Source organism: Agelaius phoeniceus, chromosome 10, assembly GCF_051311805.1.
Source record: "Agelaius phoeniceus isolate bAgePho1 chromosome 10, bAgePho1.hap1, whole genome shotgun sequence".
Classification (NCBI taxonomy): Eukaryota; Metazoa; Chordata; class Aves; order Passeriformes; family Icteridae; genus Agelaius; species Agelaius phoeniceus.
The window spans coordinates 4,332,307-4,356,474 of NC_135274.1; the positions used below are offsets into that span (position 1 = coordinate 4,332,307).

A 24,168-nucleotide genomic window follows, 5' to 3' on the forward strand; every position below is an offset into this window, starting at 1 on the left:
GCCCACAAGGATCAACATCATCACATCCAAGGCCTTCCCACACAAGGGCAGAGGCAAAGGGAGCAGAGCTGAGTTAATCTGAAGGACCCTGTGGCAGCTCCCCATGTTAAAATTGAGGTTAAGGGCATTGCAGCTTTCTTCCAGGAAGTACAAACTTAAAAAGAATACTGTAAATATCTGTAAAGCTCTCAATTTTATAACCCTTGCTGATTTTCTAGAAGAGTAATTTCAATTAAATCAGACAAGTTACATTACAGGGTAACAATTAAGAAAGCAGATGTCTAGGAGCTCCCCCAGGTTCTGAGTGCACAGCATTGTGCTGGTGCTGGGTTCCACACTCAGCATTTCTGCAGGGCTGAGCTGCACAGACTCACTTCAGGGAAACCACACTGCTCCAAAATGCAGTTCATGGATTTTTAAGGGTGGTCTTTTGCAAGATACCCTAAAACCACTTTTATTCAATGAATCTAAACCACTATAAGGCCTCTTGGATGTTGTGTAAAAGCTCTGCAGAACAGCCTCTCTCAAATACAGAACTGCTGATGGACCAGGCTGTGCTCTGTCCTTCCCCCAGCTCACATTTCCTTTCCTTGAAGCTCTCTCCAACCCTCAGTGAACCACAGACATCAGTTCTAACCATGTGTGCCTTTCCTTTCATCATGGCACCAAAGGAATGACAAGTTCTCAAGAGAACTCTTGCACACCAAGGTCACCAAAGGCATTCTGCCTACAGAAGGTTTTTTTACCTGCCCATTTTTCCTGACCATGATATTGTCACTGTGTCTGTCACCAATTCCCAGCACATATGTAGCTACACAGTAGCCAGCACAAGACAGAGTAAATTCTTCAATGGCTCGATCCAAGTCCTCTCTGCAACCACAGAGAAAATTGTATTAGTGCACACTGATGGAATTCATGTCATGTTTTGGCCTCAAAAAAGATTTTTACTTGTTTAAACTAGAAGTCCATTAGGATGCTACAAAACCAGAATTACTTGAGGAAAAAATACTGTAAAGGTAACTGTGGAGAACAAGCAGTATGGAAGGCAACATCAAGGTTTGAGACCCATGTAGTTTCCTTGGGTTTGTTTGTGCTGCCAAATTTAATATAACTTACTCAACAGCACACAGCCAAAATACTGCAAGTGCCAGGCCCAAGGGTAGCATGAATCTCAGGCAGAATTTGACATGCTAGAAAAACAATTAGCAAGAAACCACCCCTTCCTTCAAACTGAAAGAGAAATTTCAGAGGAATTTTGTAGCTCATACTATAGCTGAGAGAGTAAGTGTAGAAATTACCCTAAATTGTACTCCTTCAGCCAGTTCAGGAGCGCGTCCTTGTTGAAGGCAGCAGCTGCAGCAACGTTGCTGCTGTTTAACTGAATGTCAGCAATGGTTTCTGAGCTAGAAACAGCCTCAATGAGGCCAGAGTGATCTCCAGTTGCCAAACAGCCATAGGGCAATATCCTGCAAGGAAACACAGAATCATGTCAGAACCTAAACCAGCAAAATGCTGCTTTGATGTATTCAATGTTGGAGATGGCTGAATGCTCATGTGAACAGTAAATTCTAAAGGGGCAATATACAGGGATTGTTTGTAAAGGTTGAAGACCAGCAATACATTTAAAACGTTCATTTTTCCTATTTTGTATATAGATGCAAAGAAGAGAGACACTTTTAAAGCCTAATTTTTCCTTTTTACTGGAACCCAGTTTCTTGTAACTTCCCAAGATGAGCCACAGAGGGAGCCCTGTGCTTGCATTTGTGAATTCCTGCCCGGACAGACCCTGACCTGCTCCAGTTCATTATTCATAAATTATTGCTGGAAATGCAAAAGAGGATCTTATCCCTTTCCACCATCTTCCTACTTCAAAGGAAAATGCTAGAAATCCTTCTTAATATTAACATAAATAATGTTTCCCAGCTCATACTAAACTGAATCACAGAAACCCAATGGAAAACAGGAATACATCTCTTAACTGGCTTGGTATCTCAGAACACACCTGTGCATTCACACACTCTGACCAGTGAAAATACCTGTTACCATGTCACTGCATTACAGTGAGACACAGTTCAAGATGAAAATCAAGGAGAGGTGTGTATAAATAGCTAAGTGTGTCTTTTCCCAATACATTTCCTCCCTTCAGATGCTTAAAAAGCTGAACAGAATGGCAACACCCCGTGAGATGGGAGCTCAGCAAGGTAAACTTACAGCAAACTTTTCAAAGGCAATGCATCACAAATTGAGGTGTCTGCTCTTGTGCCAGGCAGCTCAGGCCAAGCATATGATCTCAATGGTGGTCATGGTCCATGGGTAAGAGAATGAACACCAACAAAAATCTACACTGCAGCACACAAGGTATAGACCAGCACTCACTGACTTACAGAGCTGTATAAAGCAACTGCAGGACATGAAAACTGATGTGAAAATTTGATCAATTTTCAAATGAAAATTGATGTCTAAAGGTACATACATACATATATGTATGCACCTTCAGACATACATACATATATATATTATTTATAAAGCTTCACTGCTTATGAAACTGTCATTAGTATTTATATAAAAAACTATATATATTTATAAAGTTTAATATAAGATATTAAATTTAATAGCTACAAAGCATAACCATGTCTCTTAACTGACAAGCCTAGTATCCCAAGCCATGGAAGAAAAATAAATAAAATTCCTTACAAAATTAAACACGTTTTTGCCTTATAGCTATCAGGGAACTGAGCAGTTCTCCACCAAAGGGATAACACAACTGAAGTGGTGCAAACAGTGATGCCTTGGAGGGGCTACCTAGAACAGAGGCCAGACAAGATTTAGAGAATAAAGTGGGTGTTTATTAAAGGTCTTCAACAGCCACACCTTGGGCAGTCACAGCCTCCCAGAGGCTACACCCAAGCTGGACAATGGGCACCAGTTTTTCAGACAATTATAAATTTGGTCCATTTACACATCAGGGGTTAATTCTCCAATTACAGCTTCAGGTACTAAAGTCATTTACCCCCAGTTTGCTCCTCTCAATTCACTTTTGTTTGTACTTTCAGGGCCTGAGACAGTAAAGTGTCCTTGAGCTTCAGGCTCAGAGGGATTGTTTTGTCTGACCAAACTGTGAAGACAGTAACTCACACTCTGTATGAAGTTCAGAGTTGTGCACTAATGCAGTACAGGATCTGAAAAATATCAAAGCTAAAATCCTAAGGCATCAGAAACAGTAATGATATAGATTGGGATTCTTCCCTGCTGGCAACAAAGTGCACTGAAAACCAGATTCAGCAGAGTATTTCAAGAGGACTCAACTCCAAAATACAGCAGAAGTGCAGGCTTGGAACGTTCTTCCCGTTTGTGTTGTGAGCCCTGCCCAGACCCAGCCCTGTCCCCAGAGCAGGGCTCTCCAGGAGCAGGAGGGTGGCTGGGATTGCCCCTGGGCACGGGGAAGCTCTGCCCATCCTTATCAGCACGGCCCAAATGGCAACAGCCAAAGCTGGCCAGGTTAAAGTGCACCCTGGCCTCCTCCCACGGCAGCGCAACCCAGCGCGCTCGGGCTGAGCCGGGCACGCGGCCAACGAGTTCCCCTTCAAAAGCAGGCAATGATGAAAGCCTGCAGCCCCTGGAGAGCTGTGTGCTTACAAGTGCAGGAAAAAACATCCTTGTCAGAGAGACAGTTTGACAGGAGTCAAGTTAGGGACAAATCCTCTGGGCCCTTTCCATCTCATCCTGGTCTTTCTGACTTCAGCATCTGTCAGCAGGATATGCTCTCTGCTTTTTAAAGCCATGGACAGATCAATACTGAAATCCTGGGTAGGACAGAAAATTCTCTTCACTCATTTAAAACTGTTCTTTATTTCAAGTGTTTAATTCACCAAACCAGTGCCCTTCCAAACACACACAAAATACTGGTGTGATTTATCAACACAATCTCTGTAACTTCAGGTCCAATAGTTTAAAAATGATGACATGTTAAAGAGTTGTAACAAATATATTTTCCAGTATGTGTGTGAACTCTGATTTCACTCATACACAGCCATGTAACCTCAGATCTCACACACGTAAGGGAGACAGAAAAGAGAGCCCACTATATACAGGCACTGAAACAAAAAAGTGTTTTGGAGAATGTGCTGCATCTGGTCAAAAAGTAACCAAACATTAAATACTTCTATGACAATTTACCACAGCAAAGGCGACTTGGCATAGATCAAACTCCTCAAATTCATTATTTTCTGTTGCTGTTGCTTTACTCGTTTCTCCACTAACACAACTTTGATGCTATAACAGAGCTAAAGCAGCCCAATCACTTTCTAACACAAGGATTTTCCTGAGAGGTGCAGCACCACAGACCCCACAATGTCCTTGGGAAGACAGATGTTGTGCTCCTCTGCTGTGCCATGTATTTATAACAGGCCATCTAATTCCTGCTCAGTGTTCAGGTACAAGTTTGTCTTAGATTAACTAAAAAATATACTTTTTGCTTTGTTCATGTCTCTCTGCTACTTGGATGATGTTTGAGGTAGACTGACAAAGGCAGAGTCCTCTCAGTGTCAGTGTTTGTCTCGGTGCTGCTCCTGTTCTGGGAAGCAGATCCACCCTACACCCCAGGCTTTCCTCACTGTGCCCACACAGGGAGAGCCCAGGATGAAGGACTTACAGGAGCACATGGTGCCATCCTCCTGCTCACAAACATCCCCTCTGATACACCCCCTGCCCTGTTTGTCACCCACAAGACAAATTAGTTGGCAGTTAAACAAACAAGCAAACATTTCTCCTCCTTCAGCTCTCAAAGTCAATATGTATTTGGCATTTCTCTCTAGAGCTGAGAAATCCCACCAGGAATAAAGTGCCTGTTTTAGACACAGATTGAGCTTAGCTTTCATTTTCCATCACTGCTAGAGAACTGAGTGTGGACTGCAGTGCAATTAGAGGGGAACTGATCCTGTCCCCAGCTCAGTGGTGCACTGGCTGCCATTTGATCCATGCCTCATGGAAACTGGACAATCTGCTTGTGGCAAAACATCACTGATTGGGAGTGGCAGCAGCCAGAGCTGCTCTGACTGCTGCCATGGGTGAAGCCCTGCTTTTACTTGGATGGAGTTACCAGACTCTCCATAGTGGAAAAAAGTTGAAAAGTGCAAAATCCATTGTGCATCCACAAATGGAAACAACTTCAGGGAAACTAAGGATGATACAGGGCAACAAGCAAGAACTGCACTCTTTGGTATGGCCATGTTGCACTGTGTTTTTCAGGAAAGCAGCTCTTTGACACTACTTTTTCAGCTGAGACCGTGCTTCTCACCCAAGCAAAAATTAACCACTGACTCCTGACTCACAAACATGGCAAAGAACTCACTCCACCACTGCTGGCTCATGGATTCTGGAGTTGTCTCTTCTTGAGAGAGATGCAGGCTACAAACACAGAGATGCCAAAGCCTCACCTGGCTGTGCCCTCGTGCTCTGGGTGTTCTGAGTGCTGTTTTGGCCAGTTCTGTTCTCAAGGAAGGTCGTTTCAGAGCCTTCTTTTGGCAAGTGCCCGATTAATCTCTTTGACAGACACTGAACTGTAACCCTGCCTCAATCCCAGGATTTTATTTCATAATGGTAACTATGACAGGATGAATGGAAGGAAGATGCTCCCAGTTAAGCAAACAAATTGAAGAGGCCAAATATAGAACTTCAATTCTCACTAGGAACTTCCCCTTTCTACTTTTTTTTCTTCGCAGAGTTTTAAGAAAAATCTTGGACATCAGAGCTACTTTTTTGTTTTCCTTTGTTGTGTTTTTTTTAAAAAAAAGGCTTAGTCAGGAAAAGCATATTTGATGACTCTCATCACTATTCCTGTTTGCTAGGCATGGTGTGTGGCCCAGGCTGGAACCACAAACAGCTTCTGGGAAGGCAGCTACTGAGGAATGCCTCATCTGGGATTCCACAGCTGCCTGAGGCTGTCCTTGCCCCCAAATGCTGGATCAGCCTCCCCAAAGTCAATTTGTAATGACATAAATGACCTAAGGGTTCTTCAAGTCAGTGTTCAACTTCACACACACTCAACCATCTCATCACAACTATACCTTTCCAGAAACAATTTGTAATTCACATTTCCACCTTTCCTTCAGCATTCTAAGCAACAAGTTGATAATTTTACTTACCTATGCTGATGTTATGTGCCTTATGTAGTTCCCACTACTATACTTGAACCATGAAAATTTTAAAACAGTTCCAAGAATCTAAATTAAGTACTTCAGGCAATATTTAAATATAAGTACTTCAAGACTTGTAAACAAAACTTAAACAGAGAGGATTACAGCTCTTGAAACAGGCATACAAAATTTAATTTATGGCTAAAAATGGTTTCTAATAATATGATACCCAGTACCTTCCTTAGGACTACTTTCCTAAAGTGCAATTAGAATTTGTGAATTATGTTACCTAAAACTGGTTCATAAATTTGGGGGGAAAGGCTTCCCATGTACTAGAGGGTTGTGTGATAACACTGAGCAATGACTGATACTGTTGCTCTTAGGAATACTCCAGTATTCATTCAAAGAAATCACATTTACCCTACCAAGGATACATAAGCAAGAAAGCTACTTTGCAAGAGACTTTGGAAGATACAAAGACATTTCTGGCTGGAATAATGCAACAAGAGAAAGCGACTTCAGAGCTGCAGATGTCCCAGTGGCTCTAAGTGCTGGTGTGAGCAGCAATGAGAGCTCTGCTCCCAGCAGGAAGGAGCAGAGTTAACACAGCCTGCTCACCTTGGCCATGACAGCTGGAACCTGTGGAAAGCCTGACAGATGTGCAGAGAAAGGACAGTGGGGAAGGTGCTAAAAGCAGGAAAGCTTTATTTCTCAAAGCAGCCCCTCCACCCAAAGCAGGCAGCCCTCAGGAGCTCCTTACCGGAGATCCAGGCCAGCCTCTTTCCACAGAACGTCCATCAAGCGCAGAATCTGCAGCGTCAGCATGTCCTGCCGGAGATCTGCAACGAGAGGGGACACCACTGCTTCAGCTCCTCACACTTCCTCCACAGCCCTTCAGAAAAAGGGACCTAAAATACTCAGCCTAAGGGTTAAAGTGGTATTAATCATAATTACATCCTGACTGGCAGTGTCCATGCTTTGAAACTCAGTCAGAAGATGCTTAATTTGTTTACTGATGTCGGAGTAATCCATGTTTACATGATGGCAATACAGAATAAAAACAAATAACTCAAGTGCAAACATGCCAGTGGAAAAGGAAAAGGAAAACATGAAAGTTTCTAGCATTGCCTACCGTCACCATTTTTGAAGATGATCCCTACAAGATCTCCTCCAAACATTTTGTTGTTGTACACTATCCAGAGAGGCTTCATTTTAGAATCCATATATCTACACTTCTCAACACTGGAAGAAAACATGACAGAAGTCTTAGTCAAATAGGAATAATTCACCTGAAAAGATCTAAATATGGTTCACAACATAATAGAACAGGAAGACTTCCAGTCTGGAAGTACCTAAATGCTCTGTCTGCTTTCATTCTGCTGCTGTCATGTGCACCCACCAAGCTATGAATGCATTTGTTACATGTGGATGTATTTGATACTGACTGGTGAATGTATCTCTACTTCTTAAACCAAGCACCCTCATTTTCAGAGAAAATAGTTTTCTTTATATCCTTCCCCATGAATTTTTGGACTTTAAGTGCTGTGGAAAGTTTTAGTGGCCTTTGTGCTTATTGTTAAAAACAAAAGTCAAGAATGCAGTCAAATTCACTTTTAGGCTTACATTTAAATATGTGTAGCCATGGTAATGCATTGACTAAGACAGTATTAAATTTCATGGTGGATCACAAAAGTTCTTCTAATTTAACTGATGCCTTAACCTCAGAAGATGCCCAGCAGAGCTTCTGTCAGTACAGGATAAGTTCCCTGTGGCAGCATGTGCTGAACAATGCAGCCAGAGAAGTTCAGACACAAATGTGTTCCTGCTCTGCTGTTTCCATGCAAAGCTATGGCGAAATTGTGCTCATTCTCTACTTACTGCAGCTCTGAGAGTATCACAGAAGGATTCAGAGGAGACTGGAGGTCAGAAAGTGCTTCTCTGTAAGCATTTTGTTTCAAACATGTATGCATTGCATCTTTGCCTTTTGCTTTGCTTTGCTTCATGGCATTCAGCTTAATTAGACTATTTAAAGTCTTCATTTTATTGAGGGCTTCCACCTGAAAGAGATATTTTATCATTAAGAGTTACTGCTTTGATTTGAGATGTAAGATAATGTGAAATCCCATTTCACAACAAAACCAAGTATTAAATAATTCTACAACTTTTTAAAAATAGAAATAATGGATGGAAATTAAGTTGCCCATGCTTCAGAAATACCATTTTCATGACTGAGAGGGACATTGATGAGATGAAAGCTCCTAAGCTTTGAGTCACTTTTAAAAGCATGACTTAACATTTCCAAAAAAATGAATGAGGCATTTTAATGTGTGACACATTAACACAAATTCCTTCTTCAAAGTACAATTTTTAGCTCCTTATTTCAACAAAGCACATAACATAGGTGCCCCCTAGACATACAGAAGTAACAGAAATACTGATTATTTCATACTCTAACAAACTCAGACATTGCTGGAGATGAGCTGTGGATGCAGATACTTCGTTGTTCACATTAAGTTGAATCCAGCAAGGAATGGCCCTGTGACCACTTGCAGACAATTCTCACAGAACAAAGTCTTAGAAGTGTGTCATTAAAATCCTGCTGAAGTCAGGCAGAACACAAAAGCTTTAACTGGCTAAGGTGTTTAAAATCATAGCATCTCAACTAAGCTAAGTTTTTACCTTAGAAGTGTGTAAAAAGTCAAGGCAATTATTTCCAATAATATAGGTGGGCTAAACTCCTTGTTTCCCTTCTGTGTTGCAAAGTTTTTTACTGTTCCAAAATCTCTAAGGAAATTGGTGATGTAAATGTGTAACACTGACAGAGCAGAGTCCTTTGACAAACCTAGACAGCACATACAGCAAATCCAACTTCTACATCTAAGCAACTTTTTGACCAAATAGCTCTTCTAACAATCAGCAGTGCTTGCACCAGTAAGATGCTGAGCAATCCACAGATTCTGTACAAACAGCAGCAATGTAACAATTATGAAAGCTCTTTTCTATACAAGGAAGCTTCAGGCTGACTTACAAGGTGCTGAGTCAAAACTCACCCCTCCCACAGCCTGAACCCTGCCAGGCAGGATGCTGTGGAAATTGTATGGAGTTTGATTATAAAACTGGGCAGTGGAGAGCTGCCAGGTCAGCCATCTGTCAAAACCAAAAGGGCCCTGCTTTTCCACTATTCTAGGAGCTGTACAAACATCAGTGACAAGGGAACAAAATGGAACCTGTGTTGTACAAACAGGAACTTTTTGAAGTATTTCTACTTTGAATTTCTTCCGTGTTTGCACAGTTGGGAATTTTTTTGCCCCTTCTTTGATTGTACTGACATTTGCTTCCTGTAAAGTGCACAAAAACTTTACTGACCTTACATCTATTGCTTAAAGCATTTCACCACCTACTCTTTTTATGATTTTGACAATGCTAACGAGCACACATGGAAGAGATGGTCTTTTCCATGTCCTGTGAGCTGCAGCAATAAAGAGCACAACAGAACATCCCTGTTCCAAATGCTCCCAAAGCAGTTTCAATGCAGACAAACACCACCATCAGTTACTCATCCACTGTGTGGATCTCTGAGGCCTGATACTGTAGATACTTTCACTCCAAAGAGAGATGAATTTTCAAATATTTTTAAGATCACAATCTAAATTAACTCACTAAAACCACATTAGAGACTTCAAACATGATTTGTGAGTGTCCCTTAATGATCTGGTGATATAATTATTAGTGCTTTCAAAAGCAAACCTCTATTACTTATTAGGGTATTTAAAAGTAAACATATCTCTCCTTTGTTCTCTCTTTTTGTGTGTGTGTGTGTGTGTGTGTAAATGAAAGACCTATATTAACACTGAAATGAGTATTTGGGTAATTTGCAACACCTTTTAACAAAAGCAAAAGCTGCAGGAAGTAGTCCTGAAGTAATCTAGGTAAAATGTAGAACAAGCTACCCTTACAGGGAGAAAAACTTGAAATGCACAGAAGCTCTTCTTCAGTTAATCCAGAGTTTCTTGTGTCCAGGAATACACAGGCAGTGCTGAAGGTGTCTCACAGGTCTTAGAGCACTGTAAAACCAGCTCCCTGAGGCCCCACAGCCCTGGCTGCCTTCTGTGCCATGGAGGCTGCTCCATCACTCAGCCCTTTTAATTCCCTGTCTCACTCACGCCTCCTTCTCCTCCACACTGCCCAACTTTGTCAGGCAGCCAATACCCTCCCCCAGGAGCAATGGAGTGAGGATGGGAGTTCCAGGCTTGGCTGGGTCAGGATGACAGGAAAGGGAAGGGCAGTGCCTACCTGTTTAGCCAGCACCTTCATGTGAGCCACGCTGCCCCTGCAGTAAGCCTCCAGGATGAGCCCAAACTGCACCGACACGGCGGGGATGTGAACCTCCGACCTGCGGGGGAAAAGCTGCTCAGCAGAGCACAGCACCCACACAACTGCATCCTCCCAGCCACTCAAACACCCAGAGCAAACACAAACCCCAGAACAAACAGTGAAACACCTCATGGGCACATCAAACAGTAAAACACTTCATGGTCATGTAGCTGAAACTAGCCAGGTTTCCTTGTTGTCATTATAGCACAAAGGTTCTATTGTCATTACATTGCAAAGGTTCCATATTGCTAGAGTTTCACACCTCCTTGATGTTCCTTGTAGGCAGCTCCTCTAAGCACTGACTCTTTCTTCTTCTCACAGCCACCAACTGACTGCAGTTCCTCTCAACCACCCAATCCACTCTGTTATAACACTCTTCTTATTATCAGCTATAGCTGTGGCCTATTATAGTCAGGCCTGCTCCTAATCTTTAATAATTAACCCAGCTGCAACTGTCTTAGGGGGTAAGATTACTTTCTATACTACCTTTATTTACTTGTATTCTATCCCCCTACATTTCCTAGGAGATGCTAGAAGGCCTCTGTGCTGGAGACAACAAGGACAGGCCAGTTTGGATGCAGGACCCTTGTTTCCAGCCCAGGACTGCTCTGGGGGCAGCAGGGCTCATGCCAAGAGGTGGTGACTGAATATCTGCTTCAGGACTCCCTTTTATTCAGAGCAGCTCTGAGAAGTCACTGAAGGGCTGACTTTAAACCACACATTCTCCAACCTTTGTAAGGGAAAAGCCCAATTTGCCTGAAGGAGAACACTTTGAAACAAACCACTGAACTTTGTATCAGAGCCAATTATCCTCCAAAACAATTTCATGTAACACTTGCTCTTTTTAGCTAGAAATACTAAGATTAATTGTGTTCTAAAGACAGAATCAACCTATCCAGCCTATTCCAGTCCATTCTAAAAGGTTTTTGCCATTTATGAAACTGCTCATCAAAAGTAGCAAGAATACACAGAACAGCTTTTACTTTCTATTAGGCTTGCAACAATAATAATTTTTCCCAACTGTGAGGTATAAATATTGTGCTTTTACTGCACCCACAGCCAAAACAAACACTAGGGGTATTTACAAATCTACCTCATCAGGTAGTCAGAGCTAAATGCAGTTTGGAATAGTTTCATCCAAGGGTAGATTACAGACCACTCTAATTTATTTTTAATGAGAGGTCTGATCCATAGATGCCAAAAATAAATAAATGGAGTTGTGGGCATTATGATAATGGCTCATTGAGAAAAATCCTCAAGAAATCATATTTGAAAGCCCAATCAGGCTCAACAGTTTCAGAAAGATGAAAGGAAAATCTCCTACCTCAGGTGCCAGAACAACATCTGTCCTATTCTGCGATTGCCGAGTGCTCTTTCCAGAAGAAACCTGGAGAGTGCACAGTCCAGAAAAGGCTCATACTTCAGGACTTGCACAAGTTGGAGAAGATACTGAGAGAGCTCTTCATCACTAGAATGAGGTACATGAAAGCAGTTAGTAAGAGAGGAGCTAGATTAGTGGTATTTCAGAAATTCAGGTGCGTGTGACAAACAAAAGAATTACAGGATTTGGTTCAATACCAAGAGAGTCTCCCAGTTTTTCCATCACACAGCTTAGTGTAACTTCCAGATGGAAGTAATTCCAGATGCATTCTTAGGATAGAATTCTAAGCAGCCAAATTCCTTGTTTGGATTTGAAAGAAGTCAAAATAATTTTATTTTTTTTACCCCAAATGTCTATCCTTGACCATTAGAAATTACTCACTAAACTATTCACCACAGAGAATTCAGAATTCAAGGACAGGAAATGTGCAGTAATGATAATGTTACACAAGTCCTGCCCTAGGTTACAGAGGAAAGCAAATGAAATGCAATAATGGAAGAACTGCAGAGAATGAAGAACTCTGTAAATCAAAACCAAATCAGTAATTCTCTGATTATTTCTTGCATGCTGCAGCTCCCATTCCTATGACATGGTACAGCAGAGTGGAGGTGGCTGGGTGCCAGGTGTTACAGTACTTGACTCAGGAATATTCTCCCTTTGTTATTAAAACTCAGAGTTTCTCACTCCCCTTGCCCAAGAAAGGGATGAACACCCAGTCCTCTCTGGGACAAAGGTGCACTGGTGTTCTCTTGCAACATGGAAAATAATCAGAATTTCCTACAAGATGTCAGAATAAGGTGGTTTTATTTAGCCACCAGTGAGCCTACCCAGCAATCAGACTGCTTTATTTGGCCACCTATTCATGGCAAGCAGCGCATTCAGCTCTTCCATCTTGGGGTTCTTTTGTCCTGTGAGCAAAAAGAAGGAAGTTTGGTACCCCAGAAAGCCTCACCTACCTCATCTGCCTCAAACAGCCCACTGCATATTCCCTGACATACTGGTCAGGGTAGTTGAAATCCAGCAGCTCCAAAGCCTCCCTGGGCAGCAGCTTGGGCCAGATCTGCAGGAGGGCCTGGAGCTGTTCCAAAAGAAAGGTGACAGGTAAGGACACAGGTGGGGCACACTGCTCATAAAGGCACTCAAATGAACAGAAGATGGTGACCAGCTGCCATGGGATGGGGGGGTGTAAAAAGGAGAGAAATAATTTGGGGTAACTGGGCCCACTTTTGATTATGTTTCTTACTCTTTAAAATGATACAGATTATTTTTAGTCTGAAAAACCCATTTCTTCACATGTAGACACAATGCACAGTAAATGAAAATTAGGCAACACCTGATATGTGTGGTTTAAAAACAGCCATTCAATAAAAATAAGAGGTTTTGTAAGTGCTCTCACAAATATATAACCATTTTGCTAACAGTGAAAGTTTTCTACTGAGGATTAAAAAAAAGGGTTTTGTTGAGAGAGAGCTTTCTTTACTAAAAATATTTGACAACCTCAACTGATGGAGCCTTTTTGAACATTCACTGTTAATGTTAATGAGCTTAAATTGGAAAAAAATAGTCAGGTTAAGTATTAAAACAAATAAAGAATCTCTAGACTGATGCAATAATGTGCTGAAAAAAAAATTACAGAATACAGTGATGCATAACTTTGGACTACCAAAAAGAACCACATTGAGAGGCCTCACAAAATAAACTGATTTTATTGCATTGTTATGAAGCTCACAGCTACCTGCTAAGAGCAATATGTATAGAGTTGTATCACTGAAACAGTGCACTATACATACAAATAAACACTTTAATGCACTTTAATATAAATGCATATTAGTAGAAATTCAGTGTATCAACAGCACAAGATGTTTCTTTCTGTAGGAACAAGTCATGATAATAACACCATTCCCTACAAATTAGATAATACAGGTTATTTTGTATTTCAATAGCAACCTATAAAAGCTGAATCATTAAGAAGATCTTGTTTTTCTCCTGATTTCATAATGACTTACAGCAGTGAAAAACCTTTATTTCTACTCTGTCACCCATCAACTCCTGCTTCCAGTTCCAGTAGGACAAACACGAGTTCACATTCTCAGCCCACATTTAACAGGCATGTTCATAACACCATTTATCCACCTTGGGGGCAGATTCTGAACTGAGTCATCACTTTTGTGACATTTAGAAGGCAAGAAATGGGCATGAATCACATCACAAAGCCAGGGCTGTGCTGAAACTCCACAAGTGAAGGAAAGGATCAGCTAAGCCATGGGCAAATACAGGTATGGACACATGATGTAAAGTAAAACTAAAGCTGTTTTAAACATAGATGTCACATTCCCACAGAAAAATATACTCAAAAATACACTAAAAAATCTACTGACCCACAAGGATCAGTGATGCCAGTCCTGACTGCAGCCACCAACATTTCCATAGCAGAGGCACTGGCACTGAAACTCTGCAGGCAATACTAACCCTGAGCACATATTTAATACACAAGGCAGACACTGAAAATGCAAACAGCAGCTCTGCTTGTCAGACAGTCACAGACTCCAAAAAAAAACTATCAGGATTTCTACAATCTACTGTAAATCAGGTGCAGAACCAGCAAAAATATAGAGCTATTTTGTTAATAGTAAATGACTGAAATGGAGACACTGAAATAGCCTGAAAAGATGAGCTCATGTGGCCCCACATGCCTCATACATCAGGCAGTGAAAGTCATGGTCCACAGCATGTGCATTTACTGGGATCAAGATCTGAGAATACAGAGCTCCTGCCTTTGCTGAAATCATTGCACAGGTGGTTACAATGAGAATGAACAATGCATGTTTCAGAGAAAACTTGAATTTGGCCTTGGTGTATCAATATTTTCTTCTGTAAAGAAATAACCACAATTTCTTCCCTAAGAAGACTGTATGAGACAATACAATTAAGCACAGGCCAGTATTTTTATTCCAATTATTTTCAGTACTTCAGTTATCCTTTCTCTACTTCTCATTAATGATGGTGTCACTTCACTGAAAGCAAGTGGATTTTTAAAAAATTTTTTTTTTTTTTGTTTTAATTTTGCTTTGAGAATAAATACTGCCTGAGAATTCTCATAACAAGTTTTGCCACTCTGCTACTCTGCTGAGCAGGGAGGTTAAGGCAGCAGTATGAGCAATTCCTGCAGTGCAACCATTCTGCTAAAATCCTGCAAATCCAACGAGGGCTTGGTAAATAATGGTAAATAATTCAGGAAAGCTGCTTGAATCCACTGAACATAACTTCAGGGACCACTGAACTAACAGATTAAAGATAATTACTATCAAATACAAGGGAGTCCACTTCTAAAAGAGCCTTACTATTTTTAAGCTGCATTAAATAAAAACAGGAATATAGTTATTAGACAATTTGCTTATAAACAGCTGATGTTTGATTGCTTCTTTGAGTTTTGTTACTTTGTTGTATTGTGTTAGGGGTTTCTTGAACTTCTTTCTTGAAGTGTCAAGACTTACTGAAATACATCTAAAAATGGGCATTAAAACAACTTTTGGTACAACAGTGTGCACATTGTAGCAGACAACTCCAGCTAGTATAGCAAGTATTTAATTTTAAAGGGAAGTAAATGATAAATCCTGATCATTTTGGAATTCCTAAAATGAATGAGGCTGTCTTGCCTTACCTGAAAAGGTAAATCATTAGGAGTACTGACATGTCTATGTATTACGGAAATATTCAGCATGTTTAAGGTAAGATCTCATTTTTCAGAGACTCTCCACACAGCCAAAACCAATATTATGATATAAACTGCACTATTGTCTGTAGATAAGCAAACATAAATACTATATTCCTTCCAGAAAGTACACAGCAACAAGACAACAATATATTTTCAGCCATCTGTTTAAATAAAAAGTTTTATGCAAATATAATATTTAATGTTTCCAAGTGTCAAGGACTTTGAGCTGTCGGCTAATATCCATATTCCAAGGAAGTTTTCAAAACTAAGGGCCATATTTTAAAGCCTCACAACTCAGAATGCTTTTTCCTTCACATATTTTAAGGTGCAAACAAGTGCCTGCTTGTATTTCTACAGTTTTGATTTCCAGATAACTTTGCATGATGAACAATAAATTCAGAAGTAATGGAACTACCAAGGAATGGGATTCTTGCACATGAAAGAACACAAGTGAGCAAGGAATGTGTGGGTGCTCCATTTTGTTAGTGTAGTGTTCATGGCACAGACAAGGAGCTGGGATGAAATTAATTTATTTTCAGAAGTTCACAAAACTTACACATCTAGCTGGGAGGAAGGATGTAGCAGAAATGAACTCTCTGCTGGAGCACACTAAGAGCCTGACTGGATAATCACAAAAATCATATAATGGATAGACAGAAGATGGATTTTCATGGAATGGCTGCCTTTTCTTCCAAAAACACATAGCTTGTAGCAGGTGAAGGTAAGAAAACTAAAGGGCAATAATAGAGTTTTCTACCATCAGTCATAATCCTTCACAGCAAATGCTTTTTAGCTCTAAGTTTATAAAAGTCAAAAAAGGTAGTTGAAAATTTTTAAAATGAGACTTGGGGGAAGACATGAAGATCTCAGTGTAGTGGTCTGCAAGAAGGTGAGCATCATTTCCATCTGAATTCTGGCAGGAAGACCAGAACAACATCAGTGCTTGCTAACTTGGGCCAGACTTCATAGTCTGGCTCAAACTTCACTGTACACAATCTGACTAAAACCTTTCCATTCCAATCCAGAAACCTGCTACTTTATTATTTTTAAAACCAGTCTATCAAGCAGGGATGGTCTTACTATGAGCTCATATAATTTTTCCTATATTAAAGTTCAACCTATTCTCAAAAAGTACCCCAAGAGTTGGATTCTATTTGAGTAAATACAGCAAAAGTCAGCAACACCAACTTCTTTACAGTGTAATGAAATAACCTTGCACATCTGTGCAGCAAACAAATGAATCAATTTTACTGAAAATGCACCTTGTATCACAGCACCAGCCTCATGTCCTTAAAAGTTATTCTAAAGAGACTATTTGGTCAAAGAGACAGGATGGGAATGATGTGTTTTGTAGCACTGGTGGGTCTCATATCTCTTTGAAAAGCCATCTGTCTGCCTTGGTGAGTTTTAATTACCCAGTCTGAGATCTGAATTTTATAGTATTTGAGCAGCTTAACAATTTTCACAAGAACTTTTATTTCAGATCTTGATTTACAAAGATTTTTTTTAGAACAGCCTTACAAAAAACATTCTTGCTGTGAGGGTGGTCAAGCACTGGACTTTTTCACCCAGAGCCTGTGGAATCTCCACTGGTGGGGGTGCTCCCAACTCAGCTGGACACAGCCCAGCTCAGGGGAGTGCTGGAGCATAGGGCTGCACTGGATGAGTCTGGGAAATTCAGAAATTCTTGCTTTCAGCATCAAATCTGAGCACAAGGTTTTAACATCAGCCTGTGTAAATATCCAATGTGCTTTTCTTGTCATTCAGAGGACCCCTGAAATGCATTTTGGTTTTGGTTTATGGAGCTTTTTTTGAGAGAGTAAGTTCTTTACGTGTCCAGGCTGCAGAAGTTTGACAATGAGCTCCAGCTTGCACAACAGCACCATTTCAAACTGGCTACACTTGGGAAAGAAATCCTATTTTCTGATGATTTAATTGAAGCTTTTTATCCCCACCAACACTGTCTTTTCTCTTACCTGAGCAACATCTTCAAGTTTGTTCCACTTTAAAGAGAGCAGCAGTTTTGGCAACGATTGTGGGAAATTTTCACGACAGTCATAGCGCAAAGTCCAAATGAGATCCATTTCATTTTCACAAAGCTGAGATAAAGGATCTCTTTCCATGATATCTTTTAGCACAACATAAAACTTCTTACCACCTCGACCCTAGGAAATGAGACATGTATAATGGGATAAATTCAGTGAGAGCCTGGTGTGGTACCTCAAATACCAGCAACCCTACAGCAGAAAGAACATCAGATAAAAACTCATGAAACACAGGGAAATGACCACTGTGCCTTTCTTTCAGATTCCTTCCTGTAGACACTGTAAGTAACAGATTCCAAATGCAGTGTGCAGAACTTTCTGAAAAAATAACTCAACTTTAGAGTTAAGGACGCTAGATGGCAATATTTCTGTTTTCCAACTCCAACACGGAGCACTCTCGTTTAGGATGCATAAACTTTCTTCTTCTGTTTTTCAAATGAGCAAATTTAGATAAATACAATAATTCCTTCTCACTAGCAATAAAAAAATACTTTTGCAACAATCAAAAGAAAACACATTTGCCAAGCAGACATACATTTATTTTGGTCTTCTAGTTCTAAAGTGTTTTTCAGCACTAATGTAAATCTTAGCTGTCCTCCAAATCCAGAGTATGTAAAGCTTTTTGACAAAATATAGACAAGTCCAAAATATATTGGGAAAAGCAGATATATATCTGAATTTTAAAGCAGTTTATCAAAGTGAATTATATAAGAAAACAGAGCCAGTAGAATTGCTATTTGAGCAGCTCACTTATTTATTTCTAGACTGATGCAGAAGATAAGAGCCAAATAAACCCAGAAAATTAATTTTAAAATAGTCTTTAGATGATGCTCACCGCCATTGCAGCATTGTCACTGTTTCTTGCAATCTCAGCTGCCTTTTCAAGTATCTGCAAGAAATTGGTTTTAAATACATTAGATTTAACCCCAAATGTGACCACATTGCTAGAATAAGCATTACAGAAACGAAGCAGCTAAGGCAATGTTGCTATCTTTTAGGTAGTTTTGTATATCCAGTGGTATAACATGGACTTGAGTGCAGTGTCCCCTTTCTCACCTGCAGGACTAGGGACATAGGGAACAGCAGTGCTTAGGATGACCTCCATTATTTCCTTTTTCATCACTCCTGGGCTAAATTAAACAGCCTTCCTGATGACATCTTGCTTTCTGTTTCTGCATTTTCTCCTTATTTTTCATCACAGAAAATCAGTTCCTCAACTCTAACTTACCCTTTGCTTTCTCACCTCTACTTGTGCAGTTTCCAAGGGCACTGTTTCCATGCCCATGGATCCATGCTTCTAGCCCTCAATCCCAGTAAGAACCCACAAGCCCAGTCCTTTCACCATGCTCTCAGACTGCCATATGATCTCAGGCAGTGTGGCCATGTACTTCTCTAGATCTTGGATATCCTCTCCTTTTTTTGTTCCTTTTGAACATTTGACTTGGTTTTTGAAGTTCAGGCAATAACCCATAATGGAGAGTTAAGTCTAGAAGTAAATGCAGTTCTTCAAAGTGCATTCTGCACATTACTGCAACCAAGCCAGGTGTTACAATGCTGAACTGGCCAGGTATGTCTGTCTACAGCTGTCAGATGCTGCTGCTTCAAGGAACAAATCATGAAATAAAATCTCAATGAAGAAAAAAGTCTAAGGAACTCCAGCATCTCATTTCCCTGAGAGCTCTGCCTCTCCTGTCACTCAGGAATACAACAGCACCCCAGCTGGTCTGGGAGTCACAGGCCCATCAAGACTTGTGCTGTCTTTACTCAGACAACACCAGAAACAACAGAAGACTGCAATAATCAGAGCATAAATACCCAGCAGCTAAAATCCCTAGAAAGGCATCCTAACTTGTTTTATTTCTTTTCTCTGTATGAAACTCTCATTAATATCATGTATTACATCTGCTACTTGGCTACAAAGCTTATTTACATACTGTGTGTGAAAACATGCATAAACAAAACCCCAGTGTCCTAATTCTAGGTTTGATTCTCTCCTCCCCCTGCTTTGCAGAGTTTCTCTGTGTGCAAATAAATTTTCAAAGTCTTTGCAAGTCCAGCTTTGTTCGCGTGAACCCGAGCCCCATGATGTGCCTGCAGCACTGGCCATGGACCAGCCCCACACATGGCTCTTGTCTCAGACAAGTTTCTCATCCCTGCTCCAGGCTCTTTTGCTCCCTCAGCCCCCAAAAAGCTCCTCACTGTGCAAGCAGCACGGCACAGCTCGCTGTGCGAGCAGGTTGATGAGATGATTGAAAAGATTCATCTATTTTTGCACATTATGTTTCTCAAAACACAAATCTGGCATCTCATGCTTTGTTTTCTTGGCAGAAACCAGCAACAACACTGGGAAAATGAGAAGCAGCCATAGAACAAGCAAGTCTCAGCTGGAGCATTGTAAGAGACAGATCCTCAGCTGATGTAACTCCAGCAGCTGCAACATCACTCCTCATTCAACAGAACCTTCACCAAGAGAATCTTTAGGAGATTGAGTTGAATGAAGCTGAAAGTCACAAGGGATCAAGACCATTGGACACTACCTTAATGTCACTACACTCTGTCTCACCCAGGAAAATCTATTGGCTGCATTCAGCCCAGGGTTTTAACTTCCTGAGAACTTGGTATTGCAGGGACAAAGAAAAGAAACACCAGAGCCAGAACAAATATGTGATTACTAAAGAGACACATTTTTACTTAGTCTGTCTAATATGTACATTCTTTTTTTTTTCTTTAAAAATTAAATACCCATAAGTGTAATGAGTAAAAAACTTAAAGCAATACCAAAACTGGATAAAATATGTCCACTATGAAGCATTAACTGGTCAGCCATAAATAAACAGCAATTGGTCAGTACTGGCTTAGCTCTTACTGCATTTCCAATGCTGTTTGAAGAAAAGAAAAAGTACTGTGATGACAAGGAAGGGGAAACACTATTAACCCCAACTGAAACAAAAGAAATGCTATCTTGTCATTTGATTTCTTTTTTATGAACCTAAAATCCCAAATCTGCCTCTGAACAAGATGACAAAACTTGGTAATTTCAGTCTTTTTATTCACGCCTCCTGAAGGTGCAAAATTCACCAAAAAGAAAGAAGCAATTTCTCTAGGTTGTTACTGACCTTCCTCAAACCAAAATTCAGACTAATGTGTACATGAGTTAAGCCTGACTTTTATAATGTATAATTAGCAGTCTGTTTTAAGACTTATTTCATTACTTGTTTCCAGGACTTAGCCTTTTTTGCTAGTTTCTAAACGATTTTCCATCTATCCTTCACACTACAGAAATAACCATGTGTATTCCAAATATACACTTCCTTTCTAGACAGATTCTTATCTTCATCTGTAGAAAACTGCAGAGCCACTTCAGTGGATTTAGTCCAAGAGCACACCTTCAGAAATCCCTTTGCACACAGTGTTAAGAGTCCATTTATCCTTTAAAGGACTTGAGCTCACAGGGCAGTGTCCCAAAGAGTGCCTAACCCACATTTGTACCAAGAGAGAACAGATCTTTATAGATCACAGGCAAGAACAGTTTGAAGGTTTCCAGAATAGCTGATAAATTTAGCTTTTTGTAAAACCATTCATATGGGAAACTGATTTGCTTTTGACCTTCAGAAGACCATGTACAGACCACTTTTAAAAGTGTACATCTTCAAAATAGACCCTGAAGTCAAGCACTGCCACTCATGCAGTGCAAGTTTAACAAACTGCAGTACAGTGACTAAAAGGCAGGAAAAGGGGAATTCACTGGAAAAGGCAGTGTTGAAAGGAAAGAAAAACCAGCTATTTCCACATAAGCATTCATGACTGCTCTTTAGGTCATCCCTTACCTTATCAAAGGGAGGGTAATTAATGGGCTGTTTTGAATATTCCTGAAATCTAATGTGCAAAGCTGTTGCATTTTCAGTGTAAGGGTTGGTCTGGACGGTTCCCATGGGATTCAACATTTCTTCAAGTTCATCTGAAACACAAAGAGAACAGGCCAGCATGCAGTAAGAAATCCCTTCCTTATAAAATGGACAGAGCATGTTCTGCTGCACAGCACTTTCAGTGCAATGCTCTGTATTTCCAACATAAACCACCTCCTGCATTCCCCAATGTTGGATTATCACCCCATGAGAAACTGATTTCCTTAAGGAAACGTAACAGTCCAGGGAAGCTGAGCTGAAACAAATCCCAGGGAGATCTGCAGCTTCTGCAGAGCAGGACACACGCTCTGGATCAAATGGAGAGCAGAGCTTTGGGCCAGGCAGGCTGGGACAGCGATCCTCAGGATGGGATCAGAGGGACATGAGGCTCCACACACTCCCACTAACTGATCCCAATATCAGGGAACAAGACAAAATTCCAATTTACAATTTTTGCTGATGTAAATATTACCACTTACATTATAATTGATCTATTCAATTTGGGATGCAAGACACAGAGACCAAATGAAACCTAAAATGTACTTTAAAATACAGATATAAACATGCATCTATTTTATGTGGTTTTCCTTCCATAACAGATGAAACTTTTAGAACACTACTTCTTGCTCTTCCTCTTTCCTGCTAAACAATACTTTCAGGAAAGAGATTAAAATGTTGCATATATATCCACATAAAAATTACAAGTATAAAGAGATTATTACAAGAGATCTGAACATGCATACAGTAAATATTCTGTTACTGGACCCACTCTTTCCCACAGCCAAAGTCCAAATCTGAAAAGCTGAGGTTTACCAGGAAATGATGACCAGCTGTGCAGTACCAGTTCTCCATTCCTCAAGTGTCCTTTATAATCAAAGACCATGGTGTTTACCCAGGCTACAGGATAATGCTGCCAAAGGAAAGAATTGTTATATGGAAATGAAGATGCCAGCAAATGTTACTATACAGAAAACACTGCAAATACATAAAATTGAGAGGATGGCTTGGAGTTTTTTTCAAATGGTAATACCTTTCAAAAAAGAAATTAATCACTGAGAAGTATCAAAAGTTTTCATACCAAGATGTGCAATTCTTAATACATACACTGCTTTTAATATCTTTTCATTTTGCATTCTTGAGCCCAAGTGAGGACAAGGAAAGATTTCTGGATGCTCATTTTGATATAATTAGGAGGTCACTCAAGAAAAACAAATGAGATAATTACCACTTTTCCTGCTTTCCTAATGGTTTGGTATTTGGAAGGATTCATTGCCTTGGTGGACTTCTTAGTTTTCATCTTATCCATGACAGCATAAACAGCAAAGCAGAGCCTTGCCATCCTTGGCAGATCACAGACATTGATTTCAAACTCCAGCACTTCATTCCAAACGTGGTCGCTTCTCCCAGATATTTCTGTGCTCACAATTGTTTTACAAAGGAGCTCTGTGCCATGGAAAAGACCAGCCCTAACATGAACCTGCCATAAAGAAATGAGAGATTTTAAGATTGTCACAGAACCCACAGAATTCTGCATAGAATAATATACAGAACATACATACATATTAATTCCATCAAACAAACAACTAAGCACAGTGAAGAAGTTAAGACTGATTTTCTGAATACAAATTAAAATCTCCAGGTAGAACCAATTTGTGCTTCTAAATGAGAAATGTTTGGGGTTTTTTTCAGCTTAAGAAAAAACTCACTTTTTATATAAACTATTTCTAAAAATGTACAGAGGGAACACTGCTGACCCTAACATCAGGAGTCACCTGTAGTAATAATAACAATGCACAAGATTTCCAGGGTTTGTTTTGCCTTTAGTACCCAGGAACCAACAAAACCAGGTAGCTTGAACAATTAAAATAAGGATCAGGAAAGGAGAAGGACAACTAGACAAAGAAGCTGGAGTTACTGGCACTGAAATTAAACTCATTACATGTCAATGCTAAGATGTTTTTCTGGTCTTTCTTCATTTTTCTGTTTCATTTCTACATTTCTGTTCCGTAACATAAATACCCAGAAAACTGCAGAGTGAAATGTGCCAACTTCTTTCAGGTGGCCTTCCAAAATATCAGTGAGAGAGAGACACAGAGAGAGAAAAACCCACAAATGTAATCTTTTGGCTCAACACCAAAAAGAAATCCTCAATGTTAAATATGTAAAAGAAATCTGATGTTTCAGGTTCCCTCTGCTCCTGAATCAACCCTCCCCACATTCCCTTTAAGCTACAATATTATTGCTGAGCACTGCAAGGCAAAGAGAGAGATATTAAATTTGATAGTGGCTTTGGGTAAAAAAATAATTCACCTCTTTAATTCTATGACTTCTGATCCTGTTAATGTAAGGGTTTGAACCCCAATCTTTTTCTTTTCATTCCAACATGCCCCTTTTTGAATGAGATGGTGGATACTGATGGGGTGGCCAAAGAGCAAGAGAAAAGAAAAGCAATTTTCAACGTCATGTATTTGGAAAATGGGGTGTTGGACTGCTGGGTGAGGTCACCTGTGCCCTAGGTGGATGTCCCCAACCCAGCTCACACTGGGGCAGTGCTACCCAGCTGACAAATGTTTTGTTCCCCACTACAAACACTGCATTTGTGAACCTTGGTGGT

At 40.3% G+C, this 24,168-nt stretch overlaps 1 protein-coding gene across 2 annotated transcripts in view; it reads right to left on the reverse strand.

Moving 5' to 3' along the window:
- The window catches only part of PIK3CB (phosphatidylinositol-4,5-bisphosphate 3-kinase catalytic subunit beta), a 93,719-nt gene that overhangs the window by 4,088 nt on the left and 65,463 nt on the right, over positions 1-24,168 (reverse strand). For both annotated transcript variants that reach the window (XM_054639425.2, XM_054639424.2), the window contains 13 exons: positions 22,780-23,031; positions 22,368-22,464; positions 21,477-21,607; positions 18,485-18,538; positions 17,581-17,769; positions 12,846-12,967; positions 11,833-11,976; positions 10,428-10,527; positions 8,013-8,191; positions 7,267-7,376; positions 6,895-6,973; positions 1,299-1,466; positions 747-870 (listed from right to left, as the gene is read on the reverse strand). In XM_054639425.2, the coding sequence (XP_054495400.1) occupies positions 747-870; positions 1,299-1,466; positions 6,895-6,973; positions 7,267-7,376; positions 8,013-8,191; positions 10,428-10,527; positions 11,833-11,976; positions 12,846-12,967; positions 17,581-17,769; positions 18,485-18,538; positions 21,477-21,607; positions 22,368-22,464; positions 22,780-23,031 (1,749 nt within the window). The remainder of the gene's footprint in view (positions 1-746; positions 871-1,298; positions 1,467-6,894; positions 6,974-7,266; positions 7,377-8,012; positions 8,192-10,427; positions 10,528-11,832; positions 11,977-12,845; positions 12,968-17,580; positions 17,770-18,484; positions 18,539-21,476; positions 21,608-22,367; positions 22,465-22,779; positions 23,032-24,168) is intronic.